The sequence below is a fragment of the Berghia stephanieae genome, chromosome 1 (assembly GCF_034508935.2).
Source record: "Berghia stephanieae isolate SIO BIC M18660-M18661 chromosome 1, UCSD_Bste_1.3, whole genome shotgun sequence".
NCBI classification, from domain to species: domain Eukaryota; kingdom Metazoa; phylum Mollusca; class Gastropoda; order Nudibranchia; family Aeolidiidae; genus Berghia; species Berghia stephanieae.
The window spans coordinates 96625018-96644391 of NC_088360.1; the positions used below are offsets into that span (position 1 = coordinate 96625018).

Below are 19374 nucleotides of genomic sequence, written 5' to 3' on the forward strand. Positions count from 1 at the left end.
TTTTGAGGTCCACTTGCTTGCACCCATGGGTTGCACTGTACTCATACTTGTATCAAGTGAGGTAAAGAGTGTCATAATTGACTCAATTAAGGACATTGAGACCACATCAGAGTTAGCTTTTGTATTGTCGCTCAGGTAGTCATAACTTTGATTGGACTTTGTTGCTGGAAAAACTACCGGCTATTTATGACTTTAAGATTATTTTTCTCATACATTTGGGGGTCTCCTATTGCAGGTTGGTAGAGCACTCACTTTATACTCAAAGGGACAAAGATCTTAGGTGAAATTGAGAATTTTTTATGGATACCCCCTCCCCTTACTATAGACTAGTGTCCTATCCAAAGGATAGTAAGCAATTGCTATTGTCCATTTCAAGCTATAGAAACCGGGATAAACTCCAGCTCCATGTGCTTAATGGCTTTGAATGAAAGATTACTTTTTTTTAAAATGGTGTCGCATAGCTGGCTACTCACCCAACCTGTCATTTGTGGCTTTCTGTCCTTGTCTTGACACATGTTTACTTATTTTTGCCCTTACTCTGGCTGCAGCCCTTAGTCATGAGAGAAATAGTCAATCTATTGTTCTTCTTGTTTGTTTGGGAAATATTTTTTCCTTTATAAATCAATTCCTTGACATATATTATTATAGATATTTATTTATTGATATACATTATTTTGTAAGCATTTGAATTTATCCATAATTTCAGCACAATTAAAAGAAAGACCAGTCAGCTGAACGATTTTAAGAGATCACTTGTGCCGACACTGACAACCAACATCCAAGGAAAAGTACTGGGTGGGGTTCCTGACCTCCCATAGTGGGCAGGGGGGGGGGGGGTACATACTGTGTCTTCTATTCCCTTATATCTGTTTTCCAACATGCTTTCTGTCTTAGTCTTGGAATGAAATTACTTGGTTTTGTCCTGGCCCTGGCCGGAGTCCTAGCTGGGAGGGAAACAGTCAAATGCATAGTTATTGTTTTGGGAGATGATATTTTTTTCCTTGTAAATCATCTCTCTGTTATGTATTATTTTATTTGTTATTTTGAATGTATAATGTAAGCATTTGAGTTGTATTCCTCTTTGTTGGATTTTGTGCTCATGTCCGGATGAGACTTATAGGTGATCTCAAACTAAGTACATTGGCGGTATGCTCTTGGAATCTACATCTGATCCCTATTTGTTCCCAGTTCCTCTATGTCTTACTTTTTCTTGGGTGCTTTAATTGTAATTCTAGAACTTTTTACTATCCCATTTTCTTCCTATTTACTGGCGCTGATATAACCTAAATGTGTTGCAAGCGCCGTAAAACCCTTAAAAACAACAACAAACAAAACAAGGAAAAGTAAGACTTGAGCTTTGCTGTTTTATACAGCGCAATATCCACTAAATGTGCTCAAAGGGGTCCCTAGCCAACAGCAACAACACTTAACATATTAGACAAGGTGTGATACCATTACTTTTAGGCGATATTACAATTTTATTCCAACAGAGACAACTCTGTTAACAGGTACTCATTTTCAACCTGAGTACAGTGTGAGTTGTTTGCTTTTAAGGGTTTTACAGCGCTTGCAACAGATTCATTAAGGTCATATCAGCACCAGTAAAAAGGAAGAAAATAGGATACATTTTTTTGTTTTTTTTTTTAAAGGGTTTTACGGCACTTGCTGTTGTATCATGAGGATTTGTGTCCTTTGTTGAAATGTTTCTAATCATGGTGGCTAGGGTGATTTCATGATGGCCAGGGTGATTGACAATCTCCATCATGATGGCCAGGGTGATTGACAATCTCCATCATGATGGCCAGGGTGATTGACAATCTCCATCATGGTGGCCACGGTGATTGACAATCTCCATCATGATGGCCAGGGTGTTTGACAATCTCCATCATGATGGCCAGGGTGATTGACAATCTCCGTCATGACGGCCAGGGTGATTGATAATCTCCATCATGATGGCCACGGTGATTGACAATCTCCATCAGCCTGGTAGTAAATACAAAGATTTCTGTCATGGCAGGAAAATCAATATCGCTCAATCAAAGAAGGAAATGTTTAAAAACAAAAAAATGCAGAAAAATGTTATAGGATTTATTATATAAATTATTTGCTTTATTAACACTCATGTGCTGATTAAGTTTAACATTCCATATTGCCACAGTACAGTAAGCAATTATTCTTTTAAAAAGTAAAAGTTCAAACTGATAGTTTTCTACGGAAAACAATACATAAAATTGAATGAAAAATAAAAATTCCCTTATCATAACTCACACGCACCAACTCATTTGGCAGTCAATAAGTAGATATAAATAAGCACACATCACATTCGTATCAATAGACACATCACGACACAAATGAAGAAACACTAAACTTGGTGATAAGATTTCTGACAATGTTGCAAAGTTTGACCTCTGTTATGTTCTTGGGAAAGGTTCGTTATACCCAACTTGACTCAAGTTGAAAAAAATAAATTTACCCCCCCCCCCCCAATTCAGATTTGAATGAATGTATGCATGGCTATAAATGATGTTCTTGAAAAAAAAACCTCAAACTTAAATTACATTTATATAGCGCTATATCCATTAAAGTGCTTTACAAAGGGTCCAGCTAACAGCAATGTGTAACCCTGTTACCAGCCACATACTCATTTTACACTTGAGTGCAGTGAGAGAATGTGAGTAAAGAGACTTTTCCAAGGACTCAACTTTACACCACTCATAGCAGGACTCAAACCCAGGACTTACTCGTCCAAAGGTGAGTGTCATTCATACCACTAGATCACTAAGCAGCTCGAACAATATTGACAAATGTTAAAATCATGAAAATATTGACATTTCCCACTTATTACAGCGCAACCTCTTGATATAGCAACAATCGACAATTGAAATCAACACTTGATACAAAAATTCTAGTTTTTTTTTTCAAACCAATTTGATGTCTTATTCTGTCCAACTTGTAGCGAGGAGAATGCTTGAATATCAACCACTGAAATGCCATATTTATACTATACTCATACAAGCCCCAAGCCATGATACATGATAAACTACAGAGTGAAAAAGGCACTAATTACAATCAAAATAATAAAAATACACCGCATCAAAGGCTTTAGAGCCTATAATTTGATTTATTTTTCAGAAATTAATCATTCCCAAATACTTTTCCTTCTTCACTTATAGCAGATTAACAAATTACATACATCTCAAAATACAAGAAAAAGGACACAATCTCGCTTGATAATCTCTTTCCTCAACTGGAACAACTTAAATTATGAAACATCAAAATGTTGTTTGTCAGTGAGTTTTATGTATGGTAATCTTAGCAAGATAAATCTGTTTCTGTAATTCTTAGACCATTTACTTGAGCTGAGTTCCATCAAGAGAAAATGGTCGGGTAGAAATGTATAAAACATTTGTTGTCTCAATTTTAAAACTCCAATTGTATTTGATCAACTAATTTCAAATATTTCTGTTTCTTGTTTCCTGTTAATATTAAAAGTAATCCTGCAAAAGGTCTCAATGGAATCATTCTACAATTTCGCTTTGTTCAGTTTCTTCATCAACTTCTCCAACTTTAAAGCTTTACCCATATCTCCTTTGATCTTCAATTTACCCATCATAAAGGCAGTGGTAGAGTTAGCTTTGCCAGCAAACATGTCTTGGAACAATTGACTGTCCAACTTCATTTTACAGTCAGCATCCTCCAGACTTCCCTGTCCTAGGAAGCCTTTTCCAGGCCTCAGGTCAATATGCCACATGCCTTCCTCTTCTCCTGAAAAAAAATTTTTTTAATAAGAAAGAATTAGTTAAATAAATGAAAGTGAAAACTGAATTAACATATGGACTAATATAAGGTGAAACCTTACATTACACATACAATAGATCTACAATGGTCGGAAAAAAAAAAAAAAATTGAAATTCTTTAAGAATCAGCACTAAAATTGAAATGGGTTAATGCTTCATTTTTTCTTTTCATTTCTTCTGTAGTAATCAGCATATCTAGATTACATTTTTAAAACTCTCAAATTGTAAAACATTTGCGAATCGAGCACAAATATAATTTTCTTTGACAAATCCTGCAAGAATTTGCACGCCTCCAAAAGTATTGTAAACGGACTCAAAACAAGTGTAACAGAGTCTGGGCTAGGAGCGGGACACTAAATGCATTTTGATTTAGAAAACCGCATTGAATTATTGAATACTTCTTCACAAACTAATCTGGTCTAGTTTTTTTTTGATCAACTCTTTCATCAATTGTCAATGTATGTATGATTGAAAGCATTACATTAATATATTTTAAATAAGTTAATAACAATTACCCTCTCATTGTAGACCTGATCAAGACTCATCTCATAGTTATCCACGTAATTGGTTTACATCAATTTCAGACAAAATAACTATCTTCAATCTTTTTTCAGTAGATATTAAGTTTCAATTTCCCAAATGCAAAAAAATGATTCTGTTAACAACAAGATCTAATGTGCAAAACTTTGACAACAAATCTAGTTCTGGCACAAACAAGCAATTAAACAAAAAGCTAAATGAAATATTTCTACTAAACATTATTTCACATTCACTAATAAATAAATCAAACTGCACCTGTAAGTTCAAATTCATAGCTAGCCTTCATATCATCCACGAGTTTCTCTGACATCAGTGACTCCAGACTCTTGAAGATGGCACCAACAGCAGTTGATTGTGACGCTAATGTCTGTTTTCCAGAACCAAATGCTGGAGTAGACCCTGTATCAGATATTTGTTTATGAAGGTCTTCAGGTGTGGCATCCAAGAAAAAGTCAGGAAGGAGTTTGGCGTCTGTGAAAAAAATTAATTAAATACAGAAGATTAGTTTTGTATCCTTTTCAACACATAAACGTTGAAAGTTACCACATTTAGAATCATCAACATTTTGAATGATTTTACGCTTTAAGACTTCTAGTTTTAAAAAGAATATGGTAAAAGTGACATTGTGTATTGTCCTTGAAGGTATGTAGATAGGTTTTCCTATCCTGTACACGATGGCACAACCAAAAACCTACTCATTTTCTCAGCATAAGTCAGCGTCACATTATTTTAACTCCAATATTTAGAAAGAAGACATTATAAAAAACCCATTCTTTTGACGTTTTAAATCAAAATTTTATACAGGTTTATTTTACGGCGGCGTATGAACATTTCAGACAAGGACAATTTGTGCATTCAGTGTTGTATGAACCAACATTATACCTGCTTTCATATTAATGACTTATTTCCTTTTGCATATAATACAACATTACAATAGAAGATTACACAAACTCTTACAATATCATTATATAAAAATAACCACTAAGACAAGCACATATATTACAAGAAGAAATACTATGCATTATTTAAGATATTACATGCGATAATCATTTACCTGGGACAAAAGAGTACTGCTCCATGTCAGTAACACCAACTGATGACAAAACTTCATCATCAATAAAAAAGTTTCCTGTGCAGGTTTTGCTATCTCGAGTCAAGGTTACGTATGCAGCATCACACATAATATCTGGAGTCCTGCATTGTTCTTTGATCTCACCCCCTCCACCGAGCATCTCCATAGCAGCAGTCCAGATTGCTTAATCAAGAATGAGTAAAATAAGGAAGAAATATTTTAAACAGGTACCAGACAGTAATAGGGGGGGGGTTATGGATAAATAAATTTGAGCTATAACTATAAACATTTGGTTTTATATAAAAATTGTAAACAACCATATGTCCCCAGAAAAAAAAATCCCCACATCTCTATCTCTCCCCACCCCCCTCCCTCCCATACACATACCATAAACAGACACAATATGAAATTATTACTCAACCACATTCAATGTCGATTTCAATAGAATTTTCGAAATAGCCGAAGAGTCTGAACTTTGTCTAAAAATTAAAAATAATGATTACAAATGCAATGGCAGACAATATTCTTATAAGAATTGCTTTCTTTACATAAATGAATGTAGAGACATTTTAAAAATAACTATCTCATAATTTTACAAACCTGTACGAGGCCACAGAGCATTGACAGCAATTCCAGACTCTTTGAATTCTTCTGCCATTCCCAAAACACACATCGACATTCCATACTTTGCCATCGTGTAGGCTAAAATAAGACAAAGTAGAAAAGTAATTTGGTGCAAAGCCAAATGTTTTTATCATTTATAAATGATAAATTTTTGATAATAAAATCATAAGGTAAATGAACAAAGAAATATAAAGTCGTGATAAGGCAACATGAGGTGCCAAAAGGTCGTTTTCATTAGATTTGATAAAAAGTTCATGAACAGTAAGTTCTTTGGAAAAACTAAGAAAGATATTCATTTCATTGGTTTCTGTGGGTTAAATATTGAAAAATAAAACAAAAACTGAAGATCTGGCATCAAAAGTATAGAAGGAATAGTTTCAACAATAACCAAGAATGATGAAAAATACAAAGCATTTTATTTGTATTCCCAAAGGGGAGTGTAACTCAGCAGTATGGACTTGGCAGTGCACCTGAAAGAAAAGATACCTAGTTCGAATATCCATTGTTATGTGGCCCTCAGCATGCCATTCTCCCTTGCTCAATTTTGCGGTGCTACGCTGCGGCTGACACCTGGGTTATTCCAGTCTTCCCTTAGAATAGACCCTAAGACAAATTTCGGCTTGAGGATGAAAAAAAAGGGACTTTATTGTTTATTTACTTTATTGATATGTTGAGGGAGATAACTTTATACATGACATGTTTCAAGCTGTTGGCGTGTGTATGTTGGGTGAGAGAGAGAGAAAGGGGGGGGGGGGGGGGGGGGGGGTGTGCTTATCACAACATTCATTTACCGTTGTAGCCAACCATTTGCAAATCATGGCAAGTGGCATTGAAAATTAGAACGAATTGCTAATGGCAAAGTGATAAAATAAGTAGAGGTGTTGGTTATGCAAAACGACGATGGAGTGTGTTAGTGGTAGAGGCACCTGAAGTGTGGATAGATAAAAAACATATGTAACTTAGACCTGTAAATGAGCTCTATAAGAATTGACTGAAACTGAAACTCTTCGTATTGGAAAAATCCAAAGAATCGAAATGAATATTAAACAGCAAGCTCACTTGAGCAAAACAATGGCAGAAAACTAATTTGTGTGGGAATTATTTAGGCTACTTACCATTGCTTCATATAATTAGGTACCCAATCAGTGAAGAAACGGTCAGCCAGTTTGTTTACAATGTGTGCTTGTAGCAATCAAATAACTTTCGATTTGAAGTGTCTACAGAACGCACTTCCGGCGTTCGCATTTTACTTTTTCATACTTCTACGCTCCACCAGGTAAATGTGGTTAATTTTGGCTTAGTGGAAACAGTGAAATTTATCGCTTGGTGGCTCAGTTAAAATTGACTACCATTGGGATCACGACAGGTTTGGAAAGTGAAAAAATAATTTTTCGAAGGCTATGTGAAAATACACTGGGATGTGTTCAGACATGGCAATTCTAAAAAGCGTTGCTTAGCCTTGGCAATAAATCTATCCCTAATATAAACAGCCCATGAGCTATGCGTAATGCTGAACATTCCTAATTACTTTATAATCATTCGACTACGATTCACGAATTATTTCTTTCTTCATTTCTTTCTTTCAGTCTTTAAAATATTTGAATTGACTGATTTCAGTTAATTGACTGAGAATTTACAGGTCTAGAACTATCAATGTCACAGTAAATCATCAGTGGTCGAAATCACCGGGCGCATTTAAAAAATCCTTAAACTCTCTACTTACCTATTATTTTCAGGATTATTCCCAAAATACTATATGTACTCAGCACAAAAAAAAAAAAAAATTAAAGGAAAATTTTTTTACACTCAAACTCAAAAGCAAAAAATAATGTCATTTGTTCAGTAAGATGAGCTTTACAAACAAGTTCTTATAGCTCTAACAAAGATTATTCTTCAAAATTTGTGATGTGCAAAATAAATCTGAATAAGACAAAACTTAATCACATCGTAACGAATGTGACGATTTTCCTGTGGTTGGTTCGGAGAGGGTTAACTGATTTAATTTCTTTTTAAGATGGCTGGTGAAATTAGTTTGAGGAAACTGTGTTCGAGGTAAAAATAGTTTGAGGAAGGAATGGAATGATAACGAAGAATAGTAATGAAAAAATTTGGGTCATTCAAACGAGTTCGAGGAAATCGTGCTGGAGTGTACTATTTGCAACTCCTCCAACAAGAAAGATGGGCACTTACCAACGTGATTTTTGAACCAAACAGGGTTCATGTTGAGCGGAGGACTAATATTGAGGATATGTGGATTGTTGCCTTTCATCAGATATGGGAGACAAGCCTGGGAACTGAAATCACATTCAATGACAATTATAAATTTCAATATGAGTTATACAGATGAGTTTCCTGCCATACAATACCAGACCTGCCAACCTTCCCAGGATGAAAAGTGTATTCCATGACCCTAAAAAGTGTATTTTTAGAAAAAAAGTATATTTTGTCCGCACATGTGGAAAAAAAGTGCGCACTATACAAAAATTTATATAAAAGCTAACATCAATCCCAAATCAAAATAAACTCTGATCTTCATCATTCAAGCAATCTCTAGTGGTTACAAAATTATCGATTTATCGAGAAACTAAAACTTAATGCCCGTTTTAAATTAGCATCCACGAAAATCGTATTCGGGGTCCAAAAATCGTACTAAAATACAATTAATCGCACTGGTTGGCAGGTCTGCAATACATAATAAAACTATTATAACCAATATAACCAATATTGGCGGAAGATACATCCCACAGTAGTAATTTGGCATTCTCCTGTAAGACTAAATAATAATGTGAAGCTGAATGTAAGCTTCAATTTAATTACAAAAACAGATTTTAATTAAATTGAAGCTTACATTCAACTTCACATTATTATTTATTGCTTCGAGCTTCGAGCAGCAACATTTACGTTATTCTGTAAGACTAGCAAGTACTTAAAATGGAATCCTAATCCTGTAACAGTTTAATGTATATATGATGATCAAATCTTATTAGAACTGTTTTTAATTTACAAATAGTGTTATCAAAGAAAATATAAGAAAATATTTTCAGATATCTCTTATTTCATCTCATTTGAATGAAAAAATATTCACCACAAATATGTTCCTCTGGCATTGACTGAATTCATCAAGTCATATTTTTTCATGTTGGTCTGTTGGGTACCAGTTAGTGAAATAGCACTGGCATTGTTGATAAGGATATCGATGCCACCAAATTTGGAAACAGTCTCTTTCACAGCTTGTTGAACTTGCTCTTCACTCCTGATGTCCACAACACAAGGAAAAGCTTGACCCCCAGCAGCCTTTACTGTATATATATAAATATAGAACAAAAGCATTACTACTAGAATCTACTACAAATAATTATCTTCATCAGAGAAAACAATATATATACACTTGGAGTTGGAGGAAACCTTAAAAGCAGCTTCATAAAAATTTTCAGTCTATTCTGCGAAGGACAGAAAAAAAACAACTAGCTTTGTCAGATTCTAAAATTTCGACATAGGGAGTTATTTTGGTGGATCATGGCATCTGACGCAGTCATTGGCTACAAGTGAATGTCAATGAAGTATTGTGATTATCGAAAAGATTATTTCAATCAGTAGTCAGCTTATCGAGAGGCTGTCCAGTGGGGGAATTCCCAGTCACAGATTTTCAGCTTTTTGCAATGGTAAATTTTGAGTAGTAAAATCATCATAACTTTGGAACCCTTTATCCTAGATCTAAAAGTAAGGTATCATATTAAATGGTTTTCAAAGGCCAATCTGTGTATGTAAAAATTAACTATCAATTTTTACTTTTGAAAAAATATCAAACTACCTATCTATAGGGATCATATCATATTAAGATAAGGCAGCAATTACAATTACACTTACTCTCTTCAGCAGCTGTGTATATAGTTCCAGGCAATTTCGGATGAGCCTCTGTCGTCTTGGCAGCAATGACAACATTAGCACCATCTCTTGCTACTTTCAATGCAATGGCTTTTCCTATGCCACGACTTGCTCCAGTAATGAAAACTGTACGGCCTGCAAGCTTTCTGTTTTAAGAAGAAAAAAAGTAACTAATCTTGATTTTTATTTTTTGGGGGTGGGTGGGGGGGCGGGGAGGTATCTGATTCACTCTTAAGTAATACAATAAGGCAATATTCAAAACAATAATTAAATCAAGGAAGCTGTTAATTTATATAGCTTGGTTGGCTATTTTCACTGTATGGTGAAATCTTGAAAGGTGAATGTCACCGTACGGTGATAATATCTTGGTAGGCTGTTTTAACAAGCTATGATACAGCACTACATAGCAGATAATCAATGAGTGTCTTTTAATACAGGTTTTTATTCAAGAGTTATATTCAAACCTGTATCGATACCAGTTTTAACGAGCATCAATCCCAGGTTTTCATATAACAAATGAAATAAAAAACCCTAATAAAAGACAAATTTTTAATCTGCATTTTCTCATATCACAAGCTTTTTAAAGCTAGAAATTGTAGGTAATAAAATGAAGATAGACATTTTAATGTTGTTATCATTGTTGACATTCATAGCTGCTTTACGAAAAAAAAAAATGAAAGAAAATCTTAAGAATAAAATTTGATTTGTCTCTTACATTTAACCAAAAATAAAATCCAAAAAAATGTGCACCTTTATCCCCCAAAATGTAGAAGTGCTATCGAAATAAAAGATGTACATATGTCGCCATCAGAATCGTCACTGACAATGTTGCTAAAACTAAAACACATTTTTCTTCTTTGATTTTGAGTGATATACTGGTGGTAGGGACTCAGTGAACAATAATAATAGCACTGGTGGTAGGGACTCGGCGGATGATAGCACTGATGGTAAGGACTCAGTGGGTAGACATCTAGCAGCGCTAGCACAAGTAGTGGGGACTGAATGGATAAAAGTGCTTCTGATTCGCTGATACATAAGGTGAAAATAGTCTCCTTTACTATTTGGCCGCGTGGCTATTTGGACTCAAGTCTGAATAGCTTATGGTGGCTATTCAGACTCAAATTCCAATGCGCATGTGCAATCATCAGGTTATTTGGGCTCAGTCTGAATAGTCTTCCATGGCAGTGTAGTTTTTTTCAAATATTGATAATTACATAGAATTGATGCATATCAAAATAACAATTCTAGTAACTTACAACAGGTAGTCTAAACCCGTTTTATTTGATAAGAAACATAAAATCATTGACAAATTGGAATTCCGATCAGACATTTTATAAAAAGAGTTAAAACTCTTCAAAAGTTAAAAAAAAAAGTCAGTTAAAGTAACTGTGGTCTAAAAGAAAAGCTTTGTTAAAACAACATAATGTGATGTCCAAACAAAATCAGGACAATTTTATTTTTATATTAGCATATTCTGATAGTGTACGACAGGCAACAATCCTTCTACAGTCTGAAGCAGGGGTTATGGGCTGAGTCAATCTGATAATGAGCAAAACAGAATTTCCTCTGAACTCTCCTTCTGTTTCTTTATCAGTTCCGCACTCTGCCCACTGCCGCACTGTTTCACTCCTACATTGGAATCTAACCCAATTTAACAATCTGAACTGGTGTTCAAATGGTGATGTGAGCATTTACATATTATAATTAGATAGTCTATATAATTTAGGTACTTATTTGAGAGGGGGGGGGGGGGGAGGAGAAATTACTTTTACTTTTACGTAAGTTCACATCTGTGCATTGGTGATAATGGCAATAGATATAACTTTCATTCATAGTGAATCAGTAAGACTTCAGATAAGAACGTCTTACTTAGACTAAGACTTTAGTTTAGTTTAGGTACTTAACTATCTACTAAAGTTTCTAATTTCTATCTATTATTTTAATAATTTACTCTTTTAATAGAGCAAAGCAACATTGACATGATTACCCACACTCTAGCTTAAAGTGAAAACTCATTTTTCCTATTTTTCTCTTACCCGGTATTAGTTGCCATTTCAAATCAGTCGGACTCGGGTTAATATTGTCTTCTAAATTAGGCTGAGATGTCTTTGCCTTCTCTTTGAGTCGATTTGTGTTGTTGAAACCGGTGGATTCCGTCGAGAATTTGTTGACGTTGTTGTGGATTCTAGTCAAGGCCGACGGTCACGCCCTTTGGACCCATGCCTTATAATAAGACTGTTCAGTATCCCATTTTTGGCTTGTTGCACATTATAAAAGACAAAAGTTATTCTAGCAGCAGACGGTCAATCAGAATTTGAAACTGAACGTTATATTATAAACTGCTAACGAACGTCAAAAATTTGTTTCGCATTTCGCAGGCAAACTTGAAGTTGAGGGATCTAAAAATATACACAAGTAAAAGGACTTTGGTTTGCAGAGCATTTCAAGTTCAAGTTCTTTCAAGGTTTGCTGACACGATTTACTTCTAACAGGAACTCAGTGAGTGTCTAATTACCAAAGTTTAATTTGATCTTACGAACTTATGTGTCACTGTTAGAGTCGTGGTGTAATATAGGTATAAGATGGGATCACCCATAGCCATAGTCTATATAGATATAATCGAAGTGACTATTCTCATCCCCCTAGTCTAGGATGCTAGTCTTCATAATAGTAGTCCACAATTGTTATATGCTTAATCCAACGGTTGTAATGCAGTAATTTGTTAAGTTTCTTGTCACAAGTTGCACAATTTAAAAAAGTCAATCAAATCCAAATCCCAAAAAGCCGGCGACGTTTTTTTCGGTAATCCAATCGGCCGGGGGGGGGGGGGGGGGGGGGGGGGGGGGGGGGGGAATGAGAATAGAGGCAGCCATATATAGTAATAAGATGGTCCACCAACACCCAGTCTCTCTCTCTCTCTCTCTCTCTCTCTCTCTCTTGTCTATATATATATATATATATATATATATATATATATATATATATATATATATATATAGATATCTATCGTCTCTCTCTTTTGCTTACTCTCTATAGTAAATAATGAATTTATATAGCGCCTAAACATCCACGTTAATCGTGCTCTGCGGCGCCTTACATAATAAAAATAAAAATGTTTAAAAACAACAAAATTAAAAATCACGACACTACATAATACATAATAGACATGCATACAAAAAACAAAATCTAAGCAACATCTATTTTATGAAAAATAAACCTCGCGGAACAACTCAGTCTTCAGACATTTCCTGAAAGATGATAAATTTTCACAGGACTTTGTCCGAGGACTAAGTGCGTTCTTATATCCTCTCTCACTCTCTACCTATCTATCTATCTTCTCTCTCTTTCGCTCACTCCACCCCCCCCCCCCCCCCCTCTCTCTCCCCCCCCCCCTCTCTCTCTCTCTCTCTCTCTCTCTCTCTCTCTCTCTCTCTCTCTCTCTCTCTCTCTCTCTCTTTCTTTCTCCCATTGTCTGTCTCTCTTAATGACGACAATGATGGTCAGTGGCGGTTCTAGACTATTTATAGTGGTGGGGCAAAGATGATTCGGTCATATATATATATATATATATATATATATATATATTTATATTATTTTATTTTTTTTTTTTTTTTATTTTTTATTTTTTTTTTTTAATTTTATTTTTTTTCACCTTAAAAAAAAATATTTCAACCACAAATAATCACATCCACAATGAAATGACAATACCAGTAGATTTTAATTATTCCAAACGGAATCAAAAATAATCACGAAAGAGAATACAACAACAAAAATAAAGCGACGAGACATAATGCGACAACACCTTGACAATACAAGTCTATTTCGTTCACTCGAAAAATTAAAGAGATGCTTTAATCCCTCAACGGCGAGATTAATATTTCTGTTACATTACTGGTTTTCAATAGTAGGTAGTAACTTTAAAGTTTTCATCGAGAAGAAACAACAGCGATATGACTCGAGTTTCATTCAGAGCTCAAATTGCATCATTTTTACTGGTGTCTTGGTGGTCAGAATGATTGTGCCGGTGGTGGTAGTGGTTGGAATAGTGGTAGCGGTGGTGGTGGTGGAGGAGGAAGAGGAGGAGGAAGAGGAGACGGTGAGGGAGGATGTAATTATGATAGTGGTTTTGGTGGTGCTGTTGTTTAGAATTATAGTTGTGGAGACGATGACGGAAATTATATGACGATGTTGATATTGTTTTTATTGCTATTGTAGTACTTGTTGTTAATGTTGTTGTTGTTGTTAATGATGATTATGATGACGAGGATGTCGTCGACAATTATGATTACCATACGATATAACAAAGTTTATTCAATCTTAGGCTTTCGCCAATAAATCACACAATTTGATGACAACATACATGAAAGTGGAAAAAAAATGGTAAATGGAACGAAAAAATAAACTGATACCACTAATAACCATATAAAGTACAACAATCGTAATACCAACAATACGTACAATAATAATAATAATAATAATAATAATAATAATAATAATAATAATAATGATAATAATAACAATAATAATATTACCATCATCATTACTACCACCATCATCATTACGTTTCCAATCAGTTTTTCTCGGGATTTTTTTTATTTTTTTTTTTTTTTATTTGATACCTAATAGACGAAAATTCCGGTGATTTTTTTAAAGGGTAGTTAAAATATCTACGATTTTATTAACCCTGAAAACTACGATTTTTATTTTCCTATTTCAAGTAGGCAGGTCTGCTATGACAAGTTTCAGTTCCATAGTAAAAAAAAAAGACAAACAAAACCAAGTTTATTTAATCTTAGGCTTTCGCCAATAATTCATACAATACAATTAAGACAAAATAATGTTACCAATCTCTCCTCATGCATTCGTTAGACTATCACAATAACGACCGTGTTATCTTTACTCCTTCCCCAACCAACCCCCAGCTTCCCGCCTCTTCATCGCGAACTATCTTATGTATGTATTTCAGGACGGGCAAGTACGGAATCTGCCCACCCTCCTTTAAACGTATTTATTTCCTCTATAACTTAGTTAGAATTCAACTCTCTCCTTTCTCAGAAGAGTATTTCTCATATACTAATTCAATTGTTGAGAAAACCGAAATGGTGGTTGTATTTTATATATTTATTTAGTCGTGACTTTTGAATAAAAGTGTTTTGTTTTATTAGAGGGAATACAATAGAAAATTACATTGTTTCGCAAAAATATTTAGTCTGGCAATAAAAATACAGCGGTAATTACTTTAAGAATTTTTTTAAAAAAGAACTAACAAATTAATTTAATTTTTAAAAGAACAAAAAAAACTAAAAAACAAATAAGAAAACAATTTAAATAAATGAGTTTTGAGAAGCACTAAAGAAAACGAGAAGAAAAAAAAGAAATAATTTAAATGGATAAACAAATATATAAAAACAACACAAGTTAATACTAACTTGATATAATATTAGTAAATTAATAAATTTAATTCAATACTGGAACCTTCCCAATGTCATTACATCAATGGTACCAGCACAAGTAAGGCAATAAATAAGAAAAAGTTCGCTTGCCAAAATCTCGATTTAGTGTTCACTGGTTTATAAGGTGGGCTCATTTGAATTAGCCCGACCTAGTACTAGAGAGGCCAGACAGCTTCAAAGTTTCAAAGTTTATTCAATCTTAGGCTTTCGCCAATATATCAACAATTTGATGCCAACATACATGAAAGTGGAAAAAAAAAAGAAAATTTAAAAAAAAAAAAAACAAGAAAAAGAAAAGAAAAAAAAGATAAATGGAACCAAAAAATAAACTGATACTCCACACAAAAATACAACAATCGTAATACCATCAATACGTTCAATAATATAATAATAAGAAAAAGAAGAAGAAGAAGAAGAAGAAGGAAGAAGAAGAAGAAGAACAACAACAACAACAACAACAAGAAGAATATCAATAATAACAATAATAATATTACCATCATCACTACACCCCAATCATCACCGTTACCACCACCACCATTACCATTATCACTACCACTATCGCCATCACTTTTACATTTCCAATCAATTTTTCTCATTTAAAAAAAATAAAAAAATAAAAATAAAATATTGATACCCATCACAACAGACCTCCTCACTACCACGAAAATTCCCGTAGTACTTCGGCTAAATCCCGAGCTGGATATAATAAAAATTTTTAATTAAATGTCATTTCTTGAAAACGAAGTTCTGTTGCCAGAGCTATCACATAAGAGTTAAAATATTTTTCCCCACGCATTATAAGGACAAACTGGTGATTTTTAAGGATAGTTAAAATGTCTACGATGTTATTTACCCTGAAAACTACTTATTACATTTTCCTAATTCAAGTAGGCAGGTCTGCTATAATAAGTATCAGTTCCATAGTCAAAATAAGACAAACAAAAATAACTTTCATTTTAATCAATAATCCATACAATTTGATGACAACAGACATGAAAGTGAGAAAAAAAGGTTAATGAAACCAAAGCATAAAATGATACCATAAATAATCATAAAAATACAACATTGTAATACCACCAATACTTACAATAATAGTAATAATAATAATAATAATTATAATAATAATTGTAAAAATAACAGAAGCGCCGCAGCAATAATATCTAGTATTGTATTTGTAAATGAGGACCACGCTTATATCCCATTCGTTGACAATTAAGAAGATAGGGATTATATCATGGTAATTCTGTTTTGGATAATAAAGCTATTGACTTTTAGTAATACTAGGTGCTCCAAAATGCTTTGGTCTGGTTGATCTTTTATCTTCGGGGAAATTCCAGCATAATAAATAGCCCACCACTTATTTAACACATTTCTATCATTGATTAAAGTTCTAGAAGAATGAGATTTTGCGAACATTGCCTAGAAGTTACAGACATATTAGTTTAACTCATTGTTTGGTAGAATTACAGAATTAATTCCCAAAGACAAATAATTGAATCTTTTAGAATATCACAAACATTTAAGTAATTTTCCATACTGATATAGTCTAGAGCGAAACAAGCTTGTGTACTTCAATTATTCCATGTCAAGGGTTGGTTTCTTTGTTTTTAAGAATTTTACGGCGTTTGTGACGCATTGAAAGAACAGAAAATGTATATGGTAGTCTTAAAGTATACTTTTCTCAAAGGCACCTGCGGATAAATAAGGCAAAGGTAAATGGTGGGGATAGGGCACCAAGAGCACTCCTCGGTGTACTTAGATTGAAATCGCTTAGAAGTCAAAGATACAGCAAACATCGGAGTTAGTTCACCGGCAGGCGACGTGACGATGAGATGACGATGTGGGCGGAGTGGAGTGGTTGGGGGGGGGGGGGTGATTAAAAAAAAGAACAGGAGCGTATCCTGGTTTATGTATTACGGGGTGCATGGTGATTCTCAATCTATCAAAGATACACACAAATTGATTTCAGTACGAAGTATCAAGTTTAAGTAGTAACTTTTAAAATTATCTAATTTAAATTAAATTATTTCGGACATGGTAATACAGCTTATAACTTGAAAAAAACAGGCTGGTATTTGCCCACCCTGCCCATTATTACCAGCCTTCCCTGATGATGGTGCTTTCTGAGTTCTCATCATCATGGTCATCATATTCATTATCATCATTCTTGTTTGTTGTAATACAATTTGGTATTGTAGCTATCTTTTCATAATTTAGTAAGCATAATTGTTATTGTTAATTATTGCTTCATTGCTGAGCGGATATATCAATAATGACAAGACATCAAGTCCCGTTTATTTTTGCTATACAACATTAGTAATTAAAGATCTTGTATATCGATTTAAATTTTACCAGAAGATGATTATACACAGACATTGCGATATATTGATATTGTCAATAATTGGTCTTTTAAAAAAAGCAAACCAAACAAACAAAACTAAAAAAACAAGACTATTCTTAAAAGGGAATGTCTGTTATGCACCTAATTAAGTGAGCACCAAACAAATTTTGCTATACGCACACAATCACTATGAGAGTTTACAGGGACGGCTGGTAATAATGGGCAGGGTGGGCAAATACCAGCCTGTTTTTTCAAGCTATATGCTGTATTACCAGGTCCGAAATAATCTGATTTAAATTAGATAATTTTAAAAGTTAGTACTTAAACTTGATACTTCGTACTGAAATCAATTTGTGTGTATTTTTAATAGATTGAGAATCACCATGCACCCCGTAATACATAAATCAGGATACGCTCCTGTTCTTTTTGTATCACTCCCCCCCCCTCCCCAACCACTCCACTCCGCCCACATTGTCATCCCATCGTCACGTCGCCTGACGCTGAACTCCGAGTTTGCTGTCTGGCCTCTCTAGTACTTGGTCGGGCTAATTCAAATGAGCCCACCTTATAAACCAGTGAACACTAAATGCAGATTTTGGCAAACGTACTTTTTCTAATTTATTGCCTTACTTGTGCTGGTACCGTTGATGTAATGACATTGGGAAGGTTCCAGTATTGAATTGAAATTATTAATTTACTAATATATCAATTAAGTATTAACTTGTGTTGTTTTTATATATTTGTTTATCCATTTAAATTATTTCTTTCTTTTTTTTCTCGTTTTCTTTAGTGCTTCTCAAAACTCATTTATTTAAATTGTTTTCTTATTTGATTTTTTTTTTAACAAATTAATTTGTTAGTTCTTTTTTTTTTAAATTCTTAAAGTAATTACCGCTGTATTTTTATTGCCAGACTAAATATTTTTGCAAAACAATGTAATTTTCTATTGTATTTCCTCTAATAAAACAAAACACTTTTATTCAAAAGTCACGACTAAATAAATATATAAAATACAACCACCATTTTGGTTGTCTCAACAATTGAATTAGTATACGAGAAATACTCTTCTGAGAAAAGAGAGAGTTGAATTCTAACTAAGTTATAGAGGAAATAGATATGTTTAAAGGAAGGGTGGGCAGATTCCGTACTTGCCCGTCCTGAAGCTAATTACAAACATAAGATAGTTCGTGATGACGAGGCGGGAAGCTAGGGGTTGGTTGGGTAAGGAGTAAAGATAACACGGTCGTTATTGTTATAGTCTAACGAATGCATGAGGAGAGATTGGTAGCATTATTTTGTCTTAATTGTATTGTATGAATTATTGGCGAAAGCCTAAGATTAAATAAACTTTGTTTTTGTTTGTCTTTTTTTTGACTATGGAACTGATACTTGTCATAGCAGACCTGCCTACTTGAAATAGGAAAATAAAAATCGTAGTTTTCAGGATTAATAAAATCGTAGATATTTTAACTACCCTTTAACAAAATCACCGGAATTTTCGTCTATTATAGGTATCAAATTTTAAAAAACGAGAAAAACTGATTGGAAACGTAATAATGGTGGCGGTGATAGTAATGATGATGGTAATATTATTATTGTTATTATTATCATTTGTTATTATTATTATTATTATTATTATTATTGTTATTATTATTATTATTA

At 33.8% G+C, this 19374-nt stretch overlaps 2 protein-coding genes across 4 annotated transcripts in view; one reads left to right on the forward strand and one right to left on the reverse strand.

Moving 5' to 3' along the window:
- Window positions 1–2067: 2067 nt before the first annotated feature.
- Window positions 2068–12107, reverse strand: LOC144962475 (hydroxysteroid dehydrogenase-like protein 2). Of its 3 annotated transcripts, none has more exons than XM_078895462.1 (8): window positions 11955–12107; window positions 9901–10064; window positions 9119–9332; window positions 8224–8327; window positions 6010–6111; window positions 5392–5592; window positions 4593–4808; window positions 2068–3765 (listed from the first exon to the last, which is right to left on the reverse strand). In XM_078895462.1, the coding sequence occupies exons 1-8, from the start codon at window positions 11969–11971 to the stop codon at window positions 3524–3526; spliced, it is 1260 nt and encodes a 419-aa protein (XP_078751588.1). In that variant the 5' UTR covers window positions 11972–12107; the 3' UTR covers window positions 2068–3523. The 3 variants fall into 3 exon arrangements, with proteins under 3 accessions (XP_078751588.1, XP_078751587.1, XP_078751586.1); XM_078895461.1 differs by having other exon boundaries at window positions 9895–10064; XM_078895460.1 differs by having other exon boundaries at window positions 9889–10064.
- Window positions 12108–12291: 184 nt separating this feature from the next.
- Window positions 12292–19374, forward strand: part of LOC144962476 (sterol carrier protein 2-like) — a 15574-nt gene continuing 8491 nt past the window's right edge. The window contains exon 1 of the mRNA XM_078895463.1: window positions 12292–12417. The gene's annotated coding sequence lies outside the window, so the exon portion shown is untranslated. The remainder of the gene's footprint in view (window positions 12418–19374) is intronic.

Coding starts and splice junctions, on each gene's coding strand:
- LOC144962475 (XM_078895460.1), bottom strand. Junction 9,333..9,888: donor TGAAGAGAGTAAGTGTAATT/GTAATTGCTGCC, acceptor ATATATATACAG/TAAAGGCTGCTGGGGGTCAA. Junction 3,766..4,592: donor CTATGAATTTGAACTTACAG/GTGCAGTTTGAT, acceptor ATTTTTTTTCAG/GAGAAGAGGAAGGCATGTGG.